The 23085-nt window shown below is 44.9% G+C and overlaps 1 protein-coding gene across 1 annotated transcript in view; it reads left to right on the top strand.

Annotated features, from left to right (window-relative positions):
• The window catches only part of LOC130197301 (uncharacterized), a 238870-nt gene extending 218986 nt beyond the window's left edge, over positions 1 to 19884 (top strand). Inside the window, exons 6-10 of the mRNA XM_056419900.1 lie at positions 6555 to 6667; positions 7192 to 7240; positions 12664 to 12764; positions 15759 to 16184; positions 16737 to 19884. Coding sequence (XP_056275875.1) covers positions 6555 to 6667; positions 7192 to 7240; positions 12664 to 12764; positions 15759 to 16184; positions 16737 to 17090 — 1043 coding nt within the window. The 3' untranslated portion in view covers positions 17091 to 19884. The remainder of the gene's footprint in view (positions 1 to 6554; positions 6668 to 7191; positions 7241 to 12663; positions 12765 to 15758; positions 16185 to 16736) is intronic.
• The last annotated feature ends 3201 nt before the right edge of the window (positions 19885 to 23085 follow it).

Below are 23085 nucleotides of genomic sequence, written 5' to 3'. Positions count from 1 at the left end.
TGAGGTGGTCACTCCAGGTGGTCTGGTTCCGGGAGACGAGACAACGAGCGTAGTCTCTAGTTCTTGGTTCAGACGCTCCGACTGTCCATTTGACTGAGGGTGATATCCTGATGACAGGCTGACGGTGGCACCTATGAGTCGACAAAACTCTTTCCAGAAGGCGGAAATGAATTGTGGGACCCTGTCGGAAACAATGTCATTAGGGAATCCATGGATCCTGAATACGTGATTCATCATGACCTCTGCGGTGACTTTGGCAGAGGAAGCTTGGTCAATGGGATGAAGTGAGCCATTTTGAAAATCGATCAACCACTGTTAGAACCGTAGTCTTGCCTCTGGATGAGGGAAATCCTGTCACAAAATCCATCGAAATGTGTGACCAAGGACGATGGGGAATCGGCAGCGGCTGGAGCAAGCCCATCTTAACTTGAGATGAGGTCTTATTACACGCACACACCGGACAAGCCGCTACATACTCGGCCACATTTTTCTTCATGGATGGCCACCAGAAACGTTGTTGAATCCTGAACATTGTTCTTGCTACTCCCGGATGGCACGAAAGCACAGATGAGTGAGCCCAGTGGATGACCTTGGAGTGAAGAGCCTCAGGAACAAACAGCAGATTGTTGGGACACTCGCTAGGCGCTGGATTCATGACATTTGCCTCTTTAACGCCTGACTCCACTTGCCAGGAAAAGGCTCCGATCACCCGGTTAAGTGGAAGGATGGTCTTGGGCTCTACCGCAAGTGGTTCGGGATCGTAAAGACGAGACAAAGCATCGGGTTTTGATTCTGAGACCCGGGACGAAAAGAGAGTGTGAAGTTGAATCTACTAAAGAAAAGTGTCCACCTGGCCTGACGGGAGTTGAGACGCTTAGCCTTTCTTATATATTCTAAATTCTTGTGATCTGTCCAGACTAAAACGGTTGCTCTGCACCCTCCAGCCAGTGTCTCCATTCCTCGAGGGCAGCTTTTACAGCTAACAATTCCTTGTTTCCCACGTCATAATTCCGCTCTGCCGTTGTCAACTTCCGCGACAGGTAAGCACATGGATGCATCTTGTTGTCTTCTGCAGAACGTTGAGACAGTACTCCTCCAATTCCCTCATTGGAAGCATCCACCTCGACCATAAACTGGCGCTGGGGATCTGGAATGGTGAGTATGGGAGCTGATGTGAATCTATCTCTGAGAAGTTTGAAAGCAAGATCCGCCTGCAGGGTCCACTTGAAGGGAACCTTAGGAGAAGTCAGAACATGCAGAGGAGCAGCAACAGAACTGAAATTCTAATAAACTTCCTATAGAAGTTAGCAAATCCTAGGAACTGCTGAACCTTTTTCCTGGAGTCTGGTGTGGGCCACTGGGATACTGCACTGACTTTCGCAGGATCCATTTGGATATGATTAGGTGAGACTATGTATCCTAAGAAAGACACCTCTTCTGTGTGGAACTCGCACTTCTCTGCCTTGACATATAGCTGATTATCCAGTAGTTTCTGCAAAACTTGGCGGACATGGTTAACATGAGATTTAGCGTCTGGGGAGAAAATCAGTATGTCATCCAGATACACAAACACTGAAATATTCAAGAATTCCAAAACCTCATTCACAAAAGCTTGAAAACAGCGGTGCATTGCACAGTCCAAAAGGCATTACCAAGTACTCATAGTGACCATTCTGAGTGTTGAATCCAGTCTTCCACTCATCCCCTTGTTTTATTCTAACCAAGTGATATGCATTTCTTAAATCCAACTTGGTGAATATCTTGGCCGTTGAAGCAGTTCAAAAGCAGATGACATGAGTGGCAGAGGATAGCGGTTCTTCACCGTAATGTCATTTAGTGGACTGTAGTCTATGCAAGGTCTCAGAGACCCGTCTTTCTTTCCCACAAAAAAGAATCCCGCTCCGGCTGGAGACGATGAAGGACGGATAATCCCTGATTTGAGTGAAGAGGAGATGTATTCATCCATTGCTGTTCTCTCAGGTCTCGAAATCGAGTAAAGTCTTCCCTTGGGAATGGGGGCTCCTGTAAGAGATCAATGGGACAGTCAAAATCTCGGTGAGGAGGTAGCGACAAGGCTTTAGACATGTTAAACGCTTCTATTAAATCATGGTAACAGGAAGGTACCTTGTGTAGATCAGGATAGTCAGGGTGATCTATAATGATCCTACTAGAGTCTGTTGATGCATTAACAGGTTGCGAAAGTTTACACCTGCCCTTACAATCCTCTCCCCATTCCTTAACTTTCCTGAAGGCCAGTCTATGTGAGGATTGTGGATCTTCAACCAAGGAAACCCCAAAATAATCGGGTGCTGAGTCGACTCAAAAATATGAAATTGCATGCTCGGTATGGTCCTTATTTATAGTAATCTGTATGGGCTCAGTGCAATGGGTAACTGTGAACAACAAGCGGCCGTCTAAGGCACTGGCACTAACAGGATGAGATAGCGGGACAGTTTTATTTTTAGCTGTTTGACTAGGCCCCAGTCTATAAGGCTTTCGTCAGCCCCTGAGTCTATTAACACACCCTGGTCAATGGTCTGATTGTTAATACAAATGTCTACCTGAGTAACAGGTCGAGGAGGGAAGTCTGGGAAACTTGCTCACCAGCGCCTCCTTTGACTGGTGAGCACGATCTTTCCCGGCATGAAGCGAGTTGATGACCCTGGCCGCAGTAGAAACAGCAACCCTCCGGACGGCGCTGCCTCTCCTCCAGAGAAAGCCTGGTTCTTCCAAGCTGCATGGGTTCACCGGAGTCATTCGGAAGTGTAGTCCTCAGATGGTCCGGTAACATGAGCTGGAAATCCTCCGCTGGCGGCGCGACCCTCCGAGGCGAATTCTGGAAGCTGGGAATAACATCTCGGTTGCGTCGACGCCCTCTCTCTTTCGAAGACGGTTATCGATCCGGATGGCCACAGCGATGAGGATTCCAGATCCCGGGTGTTCCAGTGGAGCCAGCTGGTCCTTTATCGGTTCGAAAGTCCTGACATGAAGGCGGCGCGAAGAGCCGGAACATTCCATCCGCTGTCCGCTGCTGCTGTACGAAACTCGATGGCATAATCAACCACCTGACGGTTGAGCTGACGTATTTGAAACAGTCTTCTGCTGGCCTCCGTAGCAGGCGATGAGGGGTCAAAATGCGCCTCATAGTCTCTATGAAATCGCCAATGAGTAACATAGTTCGGTGTCTCTAGACCTTTCTGCAGTAGCCCAGGCTGCAGCTCTTCCCGTTAAATGAGACACAATAAACGCCACTTTACCATGCTCAGATAAAAAGCTGCTGGGTTGTGTTGAAAATGCAGATCACACTGTACCAGAAAGGCTCTGCAATTAAGAGTCTCCGGAAAATCTCTCCGGAAGAGCCAGCCGTAACGGGGAGGAAACAGCCTGACCTGGGTCGTCAGCTGGAGTATTGACAGGCAAATTCTCAGCTCTGGATGACGTCACCGGAGGAGCAGTTTGTTGATGAGTGAAAAATTATTCATTTGGGCAACCAGTTGTTGCATCTGTGTAGATAATTCTTCCTGAACCCCGCCTGGCGCCCTCTCAGCTCTTGTATTTCCGGCTGACTTTGTCCAGTTTTTCCTCATGATGAAAAATCGTCACGCCTGTACCGACAGAGCGGCGTGAAGCGTTCTTCGGCTGGGTCCATAATGTGGTCAGTTCGTTCTGTTACGATCTCAGACACTTAGGAAGTAGGACCCAATTGCACGACCGGGAGACAGAGATAAAGTATTTGTAAGTACTTTATTTTTCGGTTCTGCAGTGAACAAAATGAAAGCGCTCACGTAGTGAGGGATCAAAAACTTTTCAAGAGCACAACATAACCCGACCTGATCATGGCAAAAGACCAGACGAACTGACAAGGAACACTGGGAGACAGGGGAATTTAAGCACATGGTAACAAGACACAGGTGGGACCAATCAGGGGCGGGGCTGACACTGATGAGCATAGGAGACAGGTGTGATGACAGGTGAAAACAATCAGGAAGCCTGGAATGAGAGAAAGCGAACATAAATGACCTGAACCTCTCTAGCATATCTGTCGGTGCACAACAACAACAATACCTTAGCAGATAGAACTAATTTAAAGAGGGTGCTAGCCAAACGGCTAATTGTGACTGCAGATATCTCTCATTGTGATCTTTTTAAAACATCCTTAGAAGTTGTATCTTGACATAATATAATAACAAATTACTCACTTGAAATGCACATGTCCCCAGCAGGATTCCTCACTATGGCTTTTGGCCATGCTAATTTTTCATCTACATCATTTCATTGCGTTTTAATTAACACTACAGGGATTCAGTGTCCTCAAATGACATCACTCGTAGCACAAATTCAACCTCATTAGCTCTCAATATCTCTAAAACTAAGCATGTTTAGGTGTTATAATATAACAACAAATCAATTCATTATGTACATCATCTATTATATTATGATAGATGATGCACATAATGAATTGATTTGTTGTTCAACCAGCGATCCTCTAAACTAACCCACTAAGACTATCCCTGGAGCTACTTTGTTATCAATAAGACGGAGAGATAAGGAGGACAAACCATCCCTTCACGTCGGCTTTTCCCCGAGCTTGTCTGTCTTTTCTGTAATTCCTAAAAAGCCAAACCCAGAGCCCTCTTTGCTGACTAAATTTAAAAACAGGTAGGCTCAGATTGTCCCTCTTTTTTTTTTTAGCTTTCTTTCTTGTATGATTTTCAGCAATCTGCTTCATCTCCCCTCGGCTCCATAGGGAGTCATTGAGCTGCCACGAAACTTGTTCTAATGCATTTACACCATTACAAAGTGCCAGGCAACGACTTCTCCTTCAATTGCTGCTTGCCTTCTGCCAGACAGCTGGAATTAAAGTGGTTACACTACAAATGTAACATCAGCCACTTAAAGCGAAAAAGAGATTGTACTTAAAGACCAGGGCACATTTAGAGCCGACTGCAGCTGTACTGCAATATTCCCTTAAAAGAATTGCTTATTGTTGAACAGAGACGTCTTCTGGCTCCGCGCGGGCTTCTGCTGGAAATGCCACCGGTTCATTAAATGTACCGAAGTCAACATAATACATTTGCTCCCATTTGAATTCTTTCCACAATGAAGACTATTTGAAAAAAGACGCCCTACACTGTGTTACAGTTGTGTCTTTAGGTGATCTATAAAAAGTTATTATTTAAAACAGGCTCTTTATGGATTGCTTACAAGGCATGCTTAGCACATGATTGATCTGACCTTTCACAGACCGTCGTTCCTTTGGAAAACATCAGCTTTAACCTTTTTTAGCTGGATTACCCTGCCAGCGTCTGTGTCTGTGTGTGTGTGTGTGTGTGTGTGTGTGTGTGTGTGTGTGTGTGCGTCTGTGTGTATGTACGTGCACGTGTTAGTAGTGTTACCCTGCGTATTTGTGTTTTTGAAACAACGCCATCTAGCAAAGCCGGCCTCTATGTTTCTATAAGGTTTGCGTTGCCGAGATGAAAATAAGACATTCCTGATTGATTGATCAATCATGTCTGAAAGGTTATCAGCGTGTGTGTGTGTGTGTGCGCGTCCGTGTGTGTGCATGTGTGAGTGTGTGTGTATATGCGTGTGTCTATGCATGCCATGGCTTGATGCAGAATAGAGATTGATGGAGGCTTGCCGTGAGGAGGATACTCAGTTATCTCCTTGTAATTAAAATCCACCTCATAAAGATTATTGACTCCCCCACCATACAAACCAGCATGCTCCCTCGCTTGGCAGGCTTTGCAAAGCGCTTCTTAAAAAATGAAAAATAGCATATTAAGCAGCACATATTTCCCATTTATGCGGAACATTTAGATGTGGTTAAGTTATCGTAATGTGCAATAAAACCTGGATGTGAAATTTGTAATCCACTTTGGAAAATTGCTTACTATATTGCTTTAACATCCCCTGAAAGAGCTTTTGAGATGTGTGTGCCAGGTTTATTGTACGCTATAATTTAAAAGTCTTCAATGCAGGCAGTAAATATAAATTTATTAGTGGCAGATTTAAATGGGCAGACTGAGGTAGCATGAGTGAGTGGATGCTTGAGTGTTTGCTGTGTGTGTGTGTGTGTGTGTGTGTGTGCACGTCCATGTGTGTGTGTGTGTGTGTGGGTGGGTGTTAGTGTCAACTGAGAATGTGGTCCCTCTGCTCAGCAATTCAAGGCGACAGGTGAGTGGGCGTGACTATATGATGTGGGTTGGGTCACTGTACATCACCTCCCTCCTGCTCCTCTAAACTAAACCAAACTGACAGCATTCACATCTGCTCTCCATTTAACTGTTCAATTGGTGGTCAATGTTATTTTGGGAGAAAACCGGTATTTGAAAGACTCAGGCTGAAGTTCACAGGGACCTCCAATCATAATCTGGCAATACATTGGAGACGGTCAGACACCTGTGGAGAGCATCCCAACACATCCTTATATATGGCATGCTTTACGTCCCCTAGTTGAGAGAAGTTTTGACATGACACCTGCGACAAGATGAGATTATATGTACTTGTGATGTATTTGTCTGAACACGTCACCCCTTTTCTTCAATCTCTAGCAGGCGGAGAGCTCCTCCTCTGGGGCCGGGTCCCCCGTGTGTCCCGGGTCGATGATCATCCAGGCCTCAAAATGATCTGGACCCCACAGCCGGTTTCACTTGCAGCCAGAAAAGTGTGTGTGATAGAGACTGGACAACTTGTGTTTCCAGACTTCTCAAGTCTGAAGTTGATGAAAGCCTCAGGATGTTATGAGTGTATTTCCAGCTGACTATGCATAAATTCTTCAAGGGTTCACACTGAATCATGTAGGGCTTAAAGCTGAGTCTGCCCTGCTTTCAGTGGGTTTACACTTAAAAGTATGCAGCTGAGGACGGTCCTGCACACACCCCAATCAATGATGTCACAACAGAATGTCACAGATGATGAACATCCAACAGATTGGGACGTAGCAAGAAGTGCAATATTCTAAAATAAATATAAATCTCATAAAACTTAAACATCTTTCAGGCTTCCTGGACGTTATGCAACGCTACCTTCATTTTATAGAACAAAACAAAGTCTTCTTATTGCAGTTTCATTCAGTTCAACAAAATCATAAACTCCTGTTGAAGTGAGTCTGTTGCAGGTGAGGCGGTCGTGTGCATTTTGAAATCCTGCCCTGCTTGGATGGCTAAATTCCGTTTTCATTTTATGCAGGTGTGTGATGTAGCCTGTGGTTCCTGGCACATGATGGCCCTCACCACCAGTAAGTAATCTGTCTCCATCCCGAAATGTTCATATTTCTCCGGTAACTTGTTCTTGGGCAACGAGTGAGCGTCAGCGAAGTTAAACCAGTCAAATTCAGTTCACGCATCTTGATTATTCTGCTCTTCTCCCTCCACGCTTGCTTCTCTTCCCCTTTTCCAAAGAATGCCGTGCTCCTCCTCACAGCCCCTCCTCACTCACTGTGTCACTCATCAAACCATCATTCACTTCAGAGGGAAGCATCATTAATGCACAGTAGGACACAGCAGCTTGATGTGTGTTAATTATATTGTGTGTTTTACACGCTGGATGACTTTTGCTTAGTCAGTGATGAGCTCAGTCTCTGGTAATTGTTTTTTGTATTTGATGAGTTTATAAAAGCTTGTGTGTGTGTGTGTGTGTGTGTGTGTGTGTGTGTGTGCACGCGTGTGTGTGTGTGTGTGCGTGTTTATCTGGACTTGTAATGTATTTTTATCTGGACTTGTAATGTGTGTGTGTGTTTGTCCGTGCATGTAAGTGTGAGTGAACTTGTGGATGGTGAGGGCATGCATATCCTCACATTTATATGTAATAATAATAATAATACATTTATTTTATAAGGCGCCTTTCAAGGCACTCAAGGTCGCCGTACAACACATTAAAAACAGTTCAAGGATGGACACAGTTAAAAAAGCAGAACAGTCTGCAGCAGAGCAACCAAGAGGGGAGCAAGCTCGGTGCTTCTGTATCTAGAGTCTTGCATCAAAGCTGTGTGCATACATGTACACAACATGTGCTGTTTTCATAAGTAGTCAAGAGGACACGATTATTCCACGGCTCCACACATCACACGCTTCTGTGAACTTAATAATGATTACCAAACAGTCAAACTTCCAGATCATTCTGACACACTGCGTGCAATTTTAAACTCCATCAATCCCACAAAAAGCGTTGGTATGCACCGTCAACCACGGCATCGCACTCCATGACTCGCTTTGCCTTCTCCACAACCGATGTGATCCTTTGAGCGCTGTACATCACTAGGAAGGCTGCTCAGCCTCTGGCTAATCATGCTGATTGGAGGTGTCCTGAGGCTCACCTGGGGGCTTCCAATCCTATTAGGCCCACCGTCCTGAGCCGAGCGCAACCAGCAGCCGCTCCCGTTTGATCACCGGTGCTTAGAGCCCACACTTGTCCTCTTATGTTGGCATTAAGGCATGGAGGGGAGAAGCGGCAGGGTGGGGGGGGGGGGTTAAAATGTGATCTCCTTAACTCTCTCGGGGGCAGAGGGGAGTTTGGTTTCCTCACCTCCCTCTTCCACCTGGAGCTGGTCTTTAAACTTCTGATGCCAGTTGAAAGGCAGAACGCAGAAGCGGTTTCCAACCGAAAGAGAAAGCGGGTGAAGGAAAGACGAGGAGTCTCGGGCCGTGTGTTGTTTCCTCACCTTTTCAAAGAATGTGTTTGAGAGTGTCTGCCGGTCAGAGCGGCACTCACAATTCTAACTTCCCCCTTCTCTTTCATTTCTCCTCTCCTATCTTCATCTATCTTTTTCTGTCCTTGTTTTGTTAGTCTTTGGAAGCACGGACGGTCCGTCGTCTCGCCGGAAGTCAAGACATGGGATCCCACCGGGCCCACCACCTCTTTCTAGACTCCTCCCATCACTCTCTCGGCCTTCCTCTTGGCTGCCGTTCGTCCTCAAAGCACGGCCGTCACTCTGTCTCCGTTGTGGTTCTCCGCGTTCCTCCCATTCTCCCCTCCTCCCTTTCTCCCTTCCTCCCCTTTTTGCCCCCACACTCCTCCTTCTCCTTCCCTGGGCCAAGAGCACCCAAGAAGAGCCATGTGTTTCCAAAGTGGACTGGATGGGAAATCGAAGCAGGGCTTCTGTGTTTATCAAGCCACAGCTCCGTCACCTTGCTCCCACTCCCGTCTGGAGGCCCCCGGCAAATTGGTGACAGCAGCAGCAACCCTGCAGCACACATGCCCCCCGTTCTCCCGTGTGCACCCCCCCCCCCCCCCCCCCCACACACACACACACACACACAGCATAACACATTGGCCTGTTTAGTTTTATTGCTGATGTCAGGTGAGGAGGTGGAGGTAGGAGTGCTGTCTAATGTTCACCTCACACACAAATACACACACACACACACAGATACACTCGCACACAGTAATTTCCACCCCTGCCGACACCTTGGCTAACAAGACCTGTGAACCTCAGTGACAGAACTCCGAGACTTGTCAGAGTCGCAGTCTTTTAATGCCAGGCACACCAAATCACAATAGGTTGCACAGTGATATACTGAACATGAGTCTCCTGGATACTACTGCTCCTTCAGCTCCTTATTGTTTAAAGGCAGTATGAGTAGCATATTCCTAAAATTATATATATATACACTACCGTTCAAAAGTTTGGGGTCACTTAGAAATGTCTTTATTTTTCAAAGAAAAGCACTGTTTTTTCAATAAAGATAACATTAAATTAATCAAAAATACCCACTATACATTGTTAATGTGGTAAATCAATATTCAAGGTGGAAGTGTCTGGTTTCTAATGAAATATCTCCAGAGGTGTATAGAGGCCCATTTCCATCAACGATCACTCCAGTGTTCTAATGGTACATTGTGTTTGCTAATCGCCTTAGAAGACTAATGTCTGATTAGAAAACCCGTGCAATTATGCTAGCACAGCTGAAAACAGTTATGCTGGTGATATAAGCTATAACTGTAGGGGCGGCTGTAGCTCAGTGGGGTAAGGGGGTCGTCCTGCAACCCCAAGGTTGTCGGTTCGATCCCCGCTCTCCCCATTAGTTGCAAGTCGAAGTGTCCTTGAGCAAGGCACTGAACCCCCAGTTGCTTCCCGGGCGCATCACTGCAGCCCACTGCTCCTTAATAACTAAGGATGGGTTAAATGCAGAGAACTAATTTCCCCTTGGGGATTAATAAAGTATATATCTTATCTTATCTATCTTATCTAACTGGCCCTCCTTTAAGCTTGAAGTTTGTAGAACAAAATTAATACTTCAAATATTAATCATTATTTCTAACCTTGTCAATGTCTTGACTATATGTTCTATGAAATGTTCAATTCATTTGATAAATAAAAGTGAGTTTTCATGGAAGACACGAAATTGTCTGGGTGACCCCAAACTTTTGAACGGTAGTGTATATATTTATATTTAGAAAAATACCTTTCAGTCATCATTACACCCCCCTGAAAGCGTACAGTCGTCATACAGGTACATATATGAAATGTGATCTCTGCATTTAAACATCTTGCGCTTTTTTTGGGGGAGCATTGGGGAGAAACGCAATGGGAGCAACGTGGAGTCGAGTGTCTTGCTCAAGGACACTTTGACTCGCGGATAGTTGGAGCGAGGTATTGAACCGCCAACCTTGCAGCTAGTGGATGACCTGTTCTTACTCGTGTGTGAAAGAGGTCAGAGGGAGTCTCATGGTGGCTTTCAGCAGCTGGTGAGCACCCTAACCCCGGTGACGGTCAGGGGGGGTGCAGCTGGTGCCGTTGAGACAGGGGGGAGGAGCCAACTTTGAATGTTGTGTTTACAAACCGCCTTTCTGCCTTTACGTAATTCCTTTACTGCAGACATCTTCAATAATTCTATCCATAAAACACTACATGACTAAGAGTAATATTACAGTTATTTGAGGTGGAAGTAGAGGTGAAGTGTGTGTGTCTCCTGTGACATGGTTCAGTCTAACTTGACCCTGATTGTATTGATCTGGACCATCTACAAATGCTTTTACTCTCTACTACTACTCGCCTATGTAACAGTACAGTCATGTGTCTGTGAAGCCGCTGTATGCACAGGCATCTTTACCTGCAGCAGTTGTGAGTCATTACAAGTCGTTTTGTACGGACCACTGCTCCTTTTATGCAGAGGATGTTCTCTCCTCAATGCCTCATTCAGCGCCTCCTCTTTCCTCTTTGTTGCCACCACATAAGTGGAGGAGAAAATACAGTTGACTCAGGTTAGAGCCCTGCACAGCCTTGCTACCTTGGAAATGAACTGCACAAACAATGCCTGGCTATTGTGCCTAAGCGCTTACAATGGGGCCATTTAAGAGAATATTGATCCACCCAGTGCAGGGTCAATCATTGGCTCAATGGGATGTGTGTGTGTGTGTGGGTTGGTCGGCTGGCAGGCTGGTTGACTGCATGAATGGATGGACGGTTGGATAACGGATGAATGCAGGACTGGATAATGGATGGATGGATACATGTTTTGATGAAGACTGATGCATGGGGAGACAGAGCAGGTGTGCCCAAACATAAACTTTGTGTGGGTCACAAGATCTCAGTTGTCTTTTATGTGGGATTGTGTCTCATCTTAAACACCACACCATTCAATGCACTGGGATTCACTGAAAAAGGATTTCATGGTTTGTCCTATACAAAAAAATAAATATATGTTTCTTTATTGTGGCATCAAGTAGTGGGTAAAGTAGAGATATACATTTTTTTAAAGAGTCATTGTCATTAGCATGTTATTGGTAGATTCTTGTGATGTGTTTACACCAGGGTTGATTGACCTAGTTACCCCGCCCGTGGCAGCACAACACGGAGAAATGTAACACAATGCAACACAAGGGAGAGGTGTCGATGCCTTTATTATTCTTACATGTCAGACACATGAGAGTGAACACACACACACACACACACACATGCACACACAGAGCGCAGTGATCATCAGGGGCTCACAGAGGTCGTGCCTCATGACGAAAGAGAGTGGAAAATAGCTTATTTAAAATTCTGTAAGAGATGTCAATTGTGCCCTCTGCATATTTCGATGGAAAATTTGTAAATAGATCCTTTGTAAATAGCTTCTCTCTTGCCAATCACCCTGTCTGCTCTCTGCACAGCAGCATTAAAAATTGATCCTTAGCTGCACTCGGGTGAAATGCTAACATCGCTGCCAAATGACTGATTAAAAAGAAAAACCTTTAATCTTTGCTTAAAAGTGTCTCGTGCCTTGGCATGCCTTTCCCCTGTGCTCCTCTATCTTCCAAGGCTGTAAAGGCAAGGAGGGGGTCGCCGTGGGGGAAACGGGGTCACGCTTCATGTAGAGTCAGCGCTGTACAGCGATACAGCTCTAGAGGTGAAGGATTTCACTAAGAGCAGATCTAGGAATCAACATGCGTTTATCTCTTCTGAAATTAACCCGAAGCCAAAGGTTAAAAGAAAGCATTCCACATGAGGGGCCTTCTGTTGGCAGTCATTCGGAAGGCTTTTTATCCAACTTAACCACGCAAGTAAAGAACAATCCGTTTGAAAAGGCTTCAGAAATTGACGCACACTCTCTCTCTAAAAGACAACAATGACATGGACACTGAAAAGTGAAAAGTCATGAGCAAAATATTGGATGAGAGGAGAAAAAAAGCCCATCAAAATGTTGATTGGAGGCGCTGATTGTTGTGTTTGTGTTGCAGGGAGCAGAGAGAAGAACAGAGAATGTGTTCGCTCAGAACGTGAAGCTGGCTTCAGCGACCCCCTCCTGATGGAGCACACGGGGAAAGAAAACACAGTGAAAGTAAGATAAACATTCCTCCTCTCTCTTGCTCTATAGCCCTTTATTGACTTACATGCATGCCGTATAGCTCGATATGTAACTCGCTCGCTAACTAAACAGCTCCCTAACTCTCGCAGCGGAGCGCTCCTGATTGATATCTTCCCCTTCCACACTCCCTGCGTGCCTCGTTGACGTCCTCATTTCCATTGTTTGCTGCTCAAATACTTTATTATGCATTGTCGCAGCTTCTTTATGCATGATGTGTACCATAAATCAAACATATCAGTAGTGGATGATACAATATAACAAGTTGCACTTGAGTAAACAGCATAGCCCTCAAAGCATCGAGTGGCGATATTCACTCACCTCTCTGAATAGCAGCGAGGACCACTAAACTGTCACCCAGAGCCACACACACACACACACAAGCCGCCGCCCCTCCCCGTCTCTGTCATTCAGGTGTTTACTGTCATTCATACTCAGGGTTTTTGTATAATCCTCTCACCACACCTGAGTGCTCCCCACTCAGTGTCACTGGCTTTCCTCTCTCGTTCTCTCCCCCCTCTGTCTTCCCTCTCACTTTTAATCTTTTCCTCCAGTGCAGCGCCTTCTTCATTTTGCATGAGAGCCATTCTTTTACACACGTTGTCATAGATAGAAATAGAGTAACCGACATATTAAGATGTACACACACTTTACACACACACAGCGCATATGTTTTCAGCCATCAGCCAGCTTGTTTGGAGAAGTGTCTTTGCCCGCAGCCGTGAATTAGGGTTGTGATCTAACTCATTGACGCAAAAGAGTCAGACAACAGAACATGAATAAAACAAAATGATGTGGAAAAGGTGAGGGAGAGGAATAGGGCGAGGAGAGGAGAGGAGAGGAGAGGAGAGGAGGGGAGGGGAGAGGAGAGGAGAGGAGAGGAGAGGAGAGGAGAGGAGGGAGGGAGGGAGGGAGGAGAGGAGGGGAGGGAGGGAGGGAGGAGAGGAGAGGAGAGGAGAGGAGAGGAGGGTGAACTGAAGGAAGAAATGGGCCAGTGTGTATTTCTGCTCTACTTTCACTTGGGGAAGGCTTCATTAAGAAGTCTGTTTCCAGAGCATGGTGGAATCTTTGTGTGTGTGTGTGTGTGTGTGTCTCTGTGTGTGTGTGTGTGTCTGTGTGTCTGTGTGTTTGTGTGTGTGTGCCTGCATGTGTGCGTTATATTTTCATAGGTTAATGCGTGAGATTGTGTCATTGCACATTCACGCATACATGTGTGCATGTCTGTAAAATTATTTGTGTGTGTTCAGTGAGCGAGGTCTCCTAAATTATTAACTCCCAGAACTCTCTAATTGGTATCAAGTTTTTAAATGGGGTCAAATGTTGCGGCGCCGTCTCATGCAGCTTCTCTCTCTCGCCTTAAGTCGGCATGATTACATCTGCTGCCGCAGCGCTGCCGCTTCATTGGACTCTAAATGTGGCTTGTGCCTCTCGACTGGGATCCAGAGGAGGGAATGCAGTTTGATTACTGTGTTAGTCTACACACTCATGTCTGTTACATGGAAAACACTCTATTAGAATGCCGGTGAGTCGTAAACATCAAACAGAGGTGGACACACACTCACACACTCACACACCAGGAGAGCCTATAACACAGAGCTGGTATTAGATGTAAGCCCCCTAATAAAGCCAATTAGAATTACACTGTGCCCTAATGAAGGCCACCACACAAGGGTTCTCGCTCACCTCAACACATGCAGACATGCACGTGAATATGCATACGTGCATGCTTACTATTGCTAGAACACCAAGAGAGACTGGGCTGGATATATTGAACCTTAATGCAGACAATGGATACAATAACCTCCATCTGCCTGATGGACCGTGGAGGTCTGGATGGTGGAATATGACTACTACCAACTACGCCATGGCCCTGTTGAGACTCCGCCCACTGTTGAGACTCCGCCCACTCCTCCTCTCTACCTCCACCTGATGGATCGTGGAGGTCTGGATGGTGGAATATGCCGACTACCAACTCTTCATCCACTCTGTCATATTCATTGTGTTGTTCCTGTGTTTTAATTAGTGTGTAATGATTCCTTCTGGTCACATGACATCTATGACACCTGTCCATCCTGGAGAGGGATCCTCCTCTGTTCTCTCCTCAAGGGTTCTGACCTTTTTCTCCTGAAGGGTTGTTTGGGAGTTGTTCCTGATCCGATGTGAGGTCAAAGGTCAGGGATGTCTATATGTACAGATTGTAAAGCACTCTGAGACACATTTGTAATTTCTGAAAATGGGCTATACAAAAAACCAAAAAAAATTAATAAGTCCAGTGGTGGGCACGTTAAAAGTTTTAATCAACTACTCAACAAATATCACTCATGGAAAAGTATTTACATAACTTTACTTATTACTCAAGTGGAAAAGTAAAAAGTTACATTACTTATTACTTATGGTTTCTCAGCACTGCTCTGCCAATGATCTCTTTAAATGCTGATATGTCACATCTCTGGTAGTTGTAAAGTTGAAAAAGATAACGACATAGTTTAACAAATAGTCTTTCATACACATCCTTTAGGGGGATTTTCTGATCAGACAGAGATGTAATGATTTACTGACCAGCAACAACTAGAAGTCCCATAAACACACAGTCAGTCAGGCCACAGGACCGGTCTCTTTAAGGAAGGAAACTGATGTCAGTCTCCACTCTGGTGAGACGGCACACACGCCAAACTTTTCATTTCATTTAAATCTACAGAAAAGCATATATTACTGCCCAAAACCAAGTAAGTTACACCATCTGCTCACAATGATTAAGTCATAGTCGGCATGAATGTTGCATCAATTTCCATCGATTTTTTTTTGTTGCTTTATTGGTGACCCGGAGGTTTGCCAACAAAGCAAAGGATCGTTAAGAGTTAAACAATACATGGCTAAATACCTAATTTGAAATGTCATCTTTTTTCTTCTCTCGTCTACGTGTGTCATCATATGAACATCCTTTATAGATATTGTGTGTCATCCTGACAGGACTCCAGGCACCTGCTTCACAGACGGGAGAGAAGAGAGGGTTCCGAGGAGCAGAAGACGGAGGAAGAGAGTGAGAGTGCAGAGGAAGAAGAAAGACTTGAAGGAGGACCACACCGAGCTGGGGGAGATGGAGCGCTCCACGACTCGGCGTGTGCCGTATCCGGGTCTTCAACGGGGATGGACGAGAGAGGAAACGACCACTCGGCGGTCACATCTGACCGCGGGGACGAGAGGGAGGGATGGAGGACGGCTCGGCGTCGGGAGACGAGGAGAGAACCACGGAGGAGCGGAAGAAGCGGAGACGCGGTGTTCACCACGTTGCATCTTCTGCCCAGGTCGGAGCCGAGCAGGCCGCCCGCCGCCACCTTCCCCCGGCTGCCGGCGGGACAACGAGCTCCCGGCAGAGCTTTAGACGACGCTCGGAAGGTGAGAGTCAACGTGCTCATCTCAAAGAGGAAATATACATTTTTATTGCTATATATCTCTTTTGTCATACACAAGAGAGATAATGCAAAATAAATATGTGCTTTTATTAGATATTTGACAGAATGGAAACATTTGGCCCTCAACCTTTGCTCTGAATGTTCATTTTACAACACGCCTAGAGAGCTAAGTGGTTTTGTTCTTGAGGCAGTATTGGATCACTTTAGCTTGGATTAAATATGAAAGTAAACATTAAGTTGTTGTGACTTTATTAATGGACTGCTGTAAGAAAAGTCATTTTCAAACAAAGTAAGAAGTAAGCAAGTTAAAAGTCCTCATATTTTCTAGAGACTGGTCAAAGTAAGAAAACACTGATATATTGTGTATTGTCTTTATTTTTTATATATATTTATACGTCATATATATTGTCCTCCTGGGTGTAGAAGTTTGATATTTAAGTAAAGCATCAGGTCATTTCCTCAGCAACACAAAAGCATCAGGAAAAAGTCACCTGTCACATTATTTACTTCCTTTGTTTTGTCTTTGTCTCTTTAGGAGAGATCTACACATCTGATTGAATTAGTCCCAAAATGTGGAAGTGACTACAACACTGGTCCCACGCCCGGACCAAAACCCAGACCTCCTGGGAGCTGTACTGGTCCTCCGGATCACAGCGTAGCCTCTTGTCGCCATCCAAAAATTAGACAACACCTCAAGTCACCGATGTACAAGGCTCCTCCCCACCTGAGCCCTGGACAACAGGCTCGAACGTCTTCCCCTCCCTCCCCCCCGGGGCCACGCGTCGGATCGTCTCTTTCTCCAACACCATCCTCTTCTGAACTACTTGAGTGCCATCCTACACGCAGACGAGTGGCTTCTTCTCGTGGTACTCCTCAGAAGAATCCGTAAGAATCCACAGAATCCAGTTGTGTGCACCAGTGGAGTTCATCTGAAAAATGTACAAACATTTTGCAGATAATACGCAGCTCGTTGAAAATGTCATCAGCGTCAAAAGCATTTGTACGCAATAATCTCCAGAAATGACTTGCTACAGTGAGAGAAGTTATTATTATCATGAGTTGCGTGATTATGCTTTCCTGTAGACCACACACACACACACACACACACACACTCACTCAGCTAAATATGTTTGGCTTCAAGGTAAATGTCAGAGCTCTCGAAAGCAGACTTCAAATCAGCTTCACCCGACACTGGGATTTGGCAAATAAATAAATATACTCTTAGGAAGCATCTCAGTCGACGGCACTCATCGGAAAGCATTAGACTTTGGTCTTACAGTCAAAGATGTTTGTAGCAGCTGCAAAGTCCTTGAATCGGTACATTTGCACAGAGCTGGAGAACGGTGAGGTTTTTTTCTGAGCCACATTCATCCGTAATATGTCGTATATTAAAGACAAACGCCCCCTCAGATCGTGGCCTCTTGTAAGACAGCGGAGTGCTTTCACGGCGGCCTCTGCGGTATGAGTCACGGCCTCACGCGGCTCTTTGGAGCGTGAGGAAATTGAGTTGTTGTCGAGATACCGCGCGACGAGGTTAAAGTAAAGCGTGATTATTTCAAGAAGCCGAATTTCCTTGGAGTCTGCTTTCCTCTGTGTCGCTGCTCTGTTTCCGAGAGCGAGGTCCTTCGTTAGTCCTCCGCTGTCGCTTTGCAAACTGGTTGGTTGCAGTTCGTGAACGAGATTTCTCTGGAACGCCGCCAAGAATTTACTTGAATGTTGTCAAAAAATGTCCACTTGGATGCAAAGATAAAATGATAAGCATTTGGAGGTCAAAGGTCACCGTGAACATACAAAAAAACATTTTGGGCCTTAAATCAAGAATTCTCATGCTAATTATGGCTAACTAAGGATTTAGTGTTCATATTTTGATCACCTGTGTGAGATACCATGTCTATCATGACTCATTTATGACATGATATACTATAACTTTTTTGACATTTGATCGTATTTTTGATGACATACTATACCTATATTATATATTTTTTTAATGAAATATTTGGTGACACACTATATACTATGCCTTTCTTTGACATACTCTACATTTATAACATTGTTGTTATATACTATATGACGTTTTATGAATTTTTTAAAACTTAGCTTTGACATTTTCTGACATACTGTACCATGATTTCGTTATGTTCTTCTATATTGTCATTTTTCTCTGTTTTAAGCCATACTATATTGTGATTTCTTATGATTTGTATTAACATGCTTGTTTTTAAATGTTGTATTATGTACTCCATATATTATTATATTTCTATGACTCTTACATAGAATATATAATTCTCGGGATGATTGAAGACTTTAGGTGTCTAAACTTATAACTTCATAACACATCACCGAGAGATATCGTCAAATATAAGTAACAATATTTCTTAGTAATATTACTATCGCCTAATAGTAATGTTATCTTTACATATCATTCATATTTAAGCACTGATTTTTCACAAATTTTCAATCACATGCTTAAGTTATGAATCATGTTTGCTTTCATCACAGTAGTTGTCATTACACTTTGACACGTATACATCTGAACCACAATGCTGTTTGTTACTTTGATCCCAGTATATAAAAATAATAAAGGTTACTGAAAGTAATATACTGAAAAATACTATTTTAAATGAATTTGAATGCTGCTCAAGAAGAGTGAAAACCAAAATGTGTTGGAATTATAACGCTTACATTTGCTTCTGTAATCCCAAACTAAACACTGTCTTCACACAGGCAGGCAGGACTGGCGGCGTCGAGACATCTGCCCACGCTATCGTTGCCTACTCTCTCTGGTTTGTTTTGTGTATGTGAGAAGGTGTTGGTCGGCTTAGGGCAGGGGTCCCCAAACTTTTTCCTGTGAGGGCCACATAACTTTTCCCTTCTCTGATGGGGGCGGGGTCAGTTTGTAACGGAAAAAGTGAGACGATCACAGGGTGCCTAAATGTAAACATGTATTGTTTTCCAGAAAGCCACATAACCAAATATTAATAACCCTTTCCGGGATCTTCACACGTTCCATTTGACAGCGGCTAGTCTAGGATCTGCGTGGCCAGAATGAAAAAAATAATCATAATGCATCTCTGGTATTGTTCAGGGGGCTGGGCCAAATGTGGAGGGGGGCCGTATCCGGCCCGCGGGCCTTAGTTTGGGGACCACTGGCCTAGGGTGAGGTGTATCACGTCTTTGCCCTGTGGGACTCCTGCTAAACGATTCAAGGTGAGACCTGTCGATTAAACACCCTGAGCTGTGCTCTCTGCCTAACCTAACCCTGGGTGACTCAATCCCACCCCTCACACACACACACACACACACACGTACATGTACACAAACGTACACTCGCCCACCTCACCTGTCATCCATCAATATCTCCATCTGGCCCCCTATCGATCCCCTCCAGCCAGCCTCTTCACCCCGCGCGGTACAACATCAGGGCCACGACGACGTCCGCACAGGTTTAATTTCTGAAAGATTTACAATAAAGCTCAAGTTATTATTTAACTCTTCCGGCCGCGCTCTTTGATTTAGCGCTCTGGGAGAGGATGAGTTACAGCTGACACGGAGAATCTGCTGGGGCTGGAATGGAAGGCACCCGGTTCATAACTCAGCCGCCGAATGTGTAGTTAGTCAATCACTTGATCTGTAATCACAAATGCTGCCAGAAATTACATGAGTGATGAGCTGTAATAAAAGCACTTACTTTTCCTGCTCTGTCTCTTAAGTGTTATTGGCAGACCCCTCTCTCCCAGGAGGCCGTGGCTGTGAAACAAAATCCCGATATAAACTGCCTCATTGGTCCCTGCCTCACGCGCTCTCTCTCTCTCTCATGTACTGTATGCGTGTGTGTGTGTGTGTGTAGGTGTGTGTGTGTGTGTGTGTTAATGCAGAGTGCTCCCACTACAGTGTAATACAAAGCTCTTTTTGACAGTCTTCCACTCTCTTGCCTTGCTTCAGGACAAATGATTCTCACTCCAGTAAAGACAGTCATCCGCGTCTCTATCGGTTAGAATCTGTAATGTCTGCAGAGGTGCGAGGAAACACAGTGCGCCCGTATTTAAATATTAATTGCGAGTCAAATGCATCATATACTTCCATATAGGTGTAAATGTGGTTGTTGTTTGTCACTGCTGTCAATCCTTTCCTGGCCTCTCTTCTCAGCCAGGATGTCCTGATGACCGTACATCAGAGATCTGACCTTATATACAGGTAATCAAACACTTCAGGGCCGTGACACAAACCTTCCTTTGACTGTCTGACCCGCAGCGCCACAGCGTTTGGCGGGAGGTCACGCGTGACAGTTTTATTGATACGGACCTCTGTAATAATTACACTGTGTCTTGCATGCACTATTGATCAGGCCTATTGATAAAATCATATTTTACTGTAAAGGTCTGTTGATTTGATTCATTACAGCATAAATCTCTCCTCACAAGCAGCTGATTTGGAACTCCTACTGCCGAGTGATGGATGCTCCTGCAGATAAACGCACACACGCACCACAATTTATATCTATTGTTTGAATGGGGAAGTAACAGGCACAGGTTAAAGACAGACAGAGATGTAATGACATCTTTAGTCCATCCATATAAATATATGATCACATAGAGGAGACAAGTGGGATCTGCTATCCGGCCCAACTCAGATAATGTGACGTAGAAGTGAGGCTTTTTATGGAGGAACTGCTCCATCTTATCATGATTTGTATTGTCAGCAGGGGCTGAATCTGCATGGTGGTAATAGATTCTGATGTGGTTCAGATGCCCTGTGGTGAAGGGGGAGATGGAGATGAATGTCACAGATCACACAGAACTTGTCCTGTATATGAACTGCTGTTAGTACTGTTGTTCTCACAGGGAGAGGGTGGAAGGTGGTGGAATGACTGGGGTGTAGGGAAATGTCATTGCTGGTATTAAAATGGTAGAAATCTGATCCTCCAAGCTGACCTCTACAGTTGCTGCAATGAAATTGATATGAAACATTCCATACTCCGGTTACTGCAGTTTCCCTCGCGTTAAAGTTTTTTTGTTGTAATTTTTAAGTTGAATACGAGCTGAAATGCAGACTAATAGAGAGCCAAACGGAACGTGTCTGGTAGGTACCGATGGTGTCACGCATTATCACCCTTTGATCTTACCATGGAATAACATAGCGTGTGTAATAACTGAAAAGAGCCGATGCATTACTATTGGAGGAAAGGATTCGGTCGCTACGGTTCAAGTTAAAAAGCAGCTTACTCGACCGTGTTTCCGCTTTGGCCGGCAGTTCAAAAGAATGTTTTCTTTTTGGACTTTTCTCTGGCTGGATTCTAAACCACTTGGGGGTAGTTTGCGAAGGCTGTGGTGCACCAGTGGCAGGCTGTTTTTCACATTTGAGCAGCCAGAAGGACGGGGGGAGTAACACGTCCGTGTTCAAGAGGCCTCCGAACCTCTCAAAGCCAGGATGTCGAGTCGACCGCCGGCCCAGTCGAGACGCCCCCTGAGCGGCCGCTCCTGCAAAACGCTGAGCAGTGCGTCTGGCTGCAGCACAGGAATGTTTTCCAGCAGAGGACAGAGGAGGGGAAATGACACGTAATAAGCAGGGATATTATTTATAAACATAAAATCCACTCCAACCTGAACTCTTTTAGATGCCCTGGATTTTTGATGAATGTAGTAGACCAACAGCATAGAGGTTTCTAGTTTTCTCATGCAAACCAAATGCATGAACAAGATAATTACAGCCCTCTCTACAAAGCCTAGAAATGCATAGGGGAGCACATTTTTAAAAGCATGTTGTCACTTTTTTGCAATCAATTAAATACCTTACGTCTATAGTGCAATATGAAATCTATCAATAGCATAGACTTTGAACATATACGCACAACTTTTCTACCGCAGCTGTTTTAAATGCTAATAAAGCTGGAGCTCGTGAAATAGAAACGACGCTGCCGCTGTGTCCCCAGAGCTGGAGGGAGAAGACAAAGGCAGTTTTTAATCTGAGCAAGAAGCATCCAGTGGCGATTCACTGAGACATGGTGATTGATCTGAGTGAGTGGTGTATTTACCCAGCCTGACGGGAGAGGAGAAAGAGAGTGTTTTCTTCCCATCCATACGCTTATCTCCCTCCATAAATCACTACCAATGCGATGCGTACATGCGGATGAGAAAATGTTGTATTGTTCCGACTCAGGCAATTCCACTTTGACCTTTACATTTGGCAATGGTCACCGGTGCTAAATGCATGCCATGACCTTCCCTGACCTTGGGCCATTCATATTTAATAGCCATGAAGCCTGATGGTTTTTCAGAAAATATACAGCATATGAACACACACACACACACACCAAAGAAGTAGCTACTGCAGTCCAGCCAAACAGCATAAACTGCCACAATGTTTGTAATGTTCTCCGTTAAACCATCACATGAATGACGATATGATCTGTTTTCCTTCTCGTCAGTCTGCGTCTTTATAGCTCTGATTCCATTACCCCTTTCCCAGCGGCACGCTAGGATGGGCTATGTCCATCCTAACCTTTGACCACAGCCAGTGCTTTAGAGCTCCTGCACTTTGCCCTCTCCCATTTGACCTGTCTGAAGTATACCTTCATAATTGCCTCTGTCACTATCAAATGCACATATGAGAGGGTGCAGGGGCACGGGGCCGAAGTCTGTCCAGTAACCTTTTGGCCTCTTGTTCATCCATTCTGCTTGGAGCAAGCACAGCAGGCGTCCTCCCCCTACCCACAATTCCATACTGTATTAGGCTGCATGTCGGAGTTATTGATGGTTCTCTGGAAATATTTTATTGGTTAGTCATGACCTTTGACTGGGGCAATGCAAACACTAACCCCTCTAAAGCTTCCTATCGACATGCATATATATATATGATCAGATGGCTAAGAGAAGTATAGATTTAGA

Source organism: Pseudoliparis swirei, chromosome 7 (assembly GCF_029220125.1).
Source record: "Pseudoliparis swirei isolate HS2019 ecotype Mariana Trench chromosome 7, NWPU_hadal_v1, whole genome shotgun sequence".
NCBI classification, from domain to species: Eukaryota; Metazoa; Chordata; class Actinopteri; order Perciformes; family Liparidae; genus Pseudoliparis; species Pseudoliparis swirei.
Note: the sequence above shows the minus strand (reverse complement) of the source record. Positions and strands in the feature narration are given on the sequence as shown.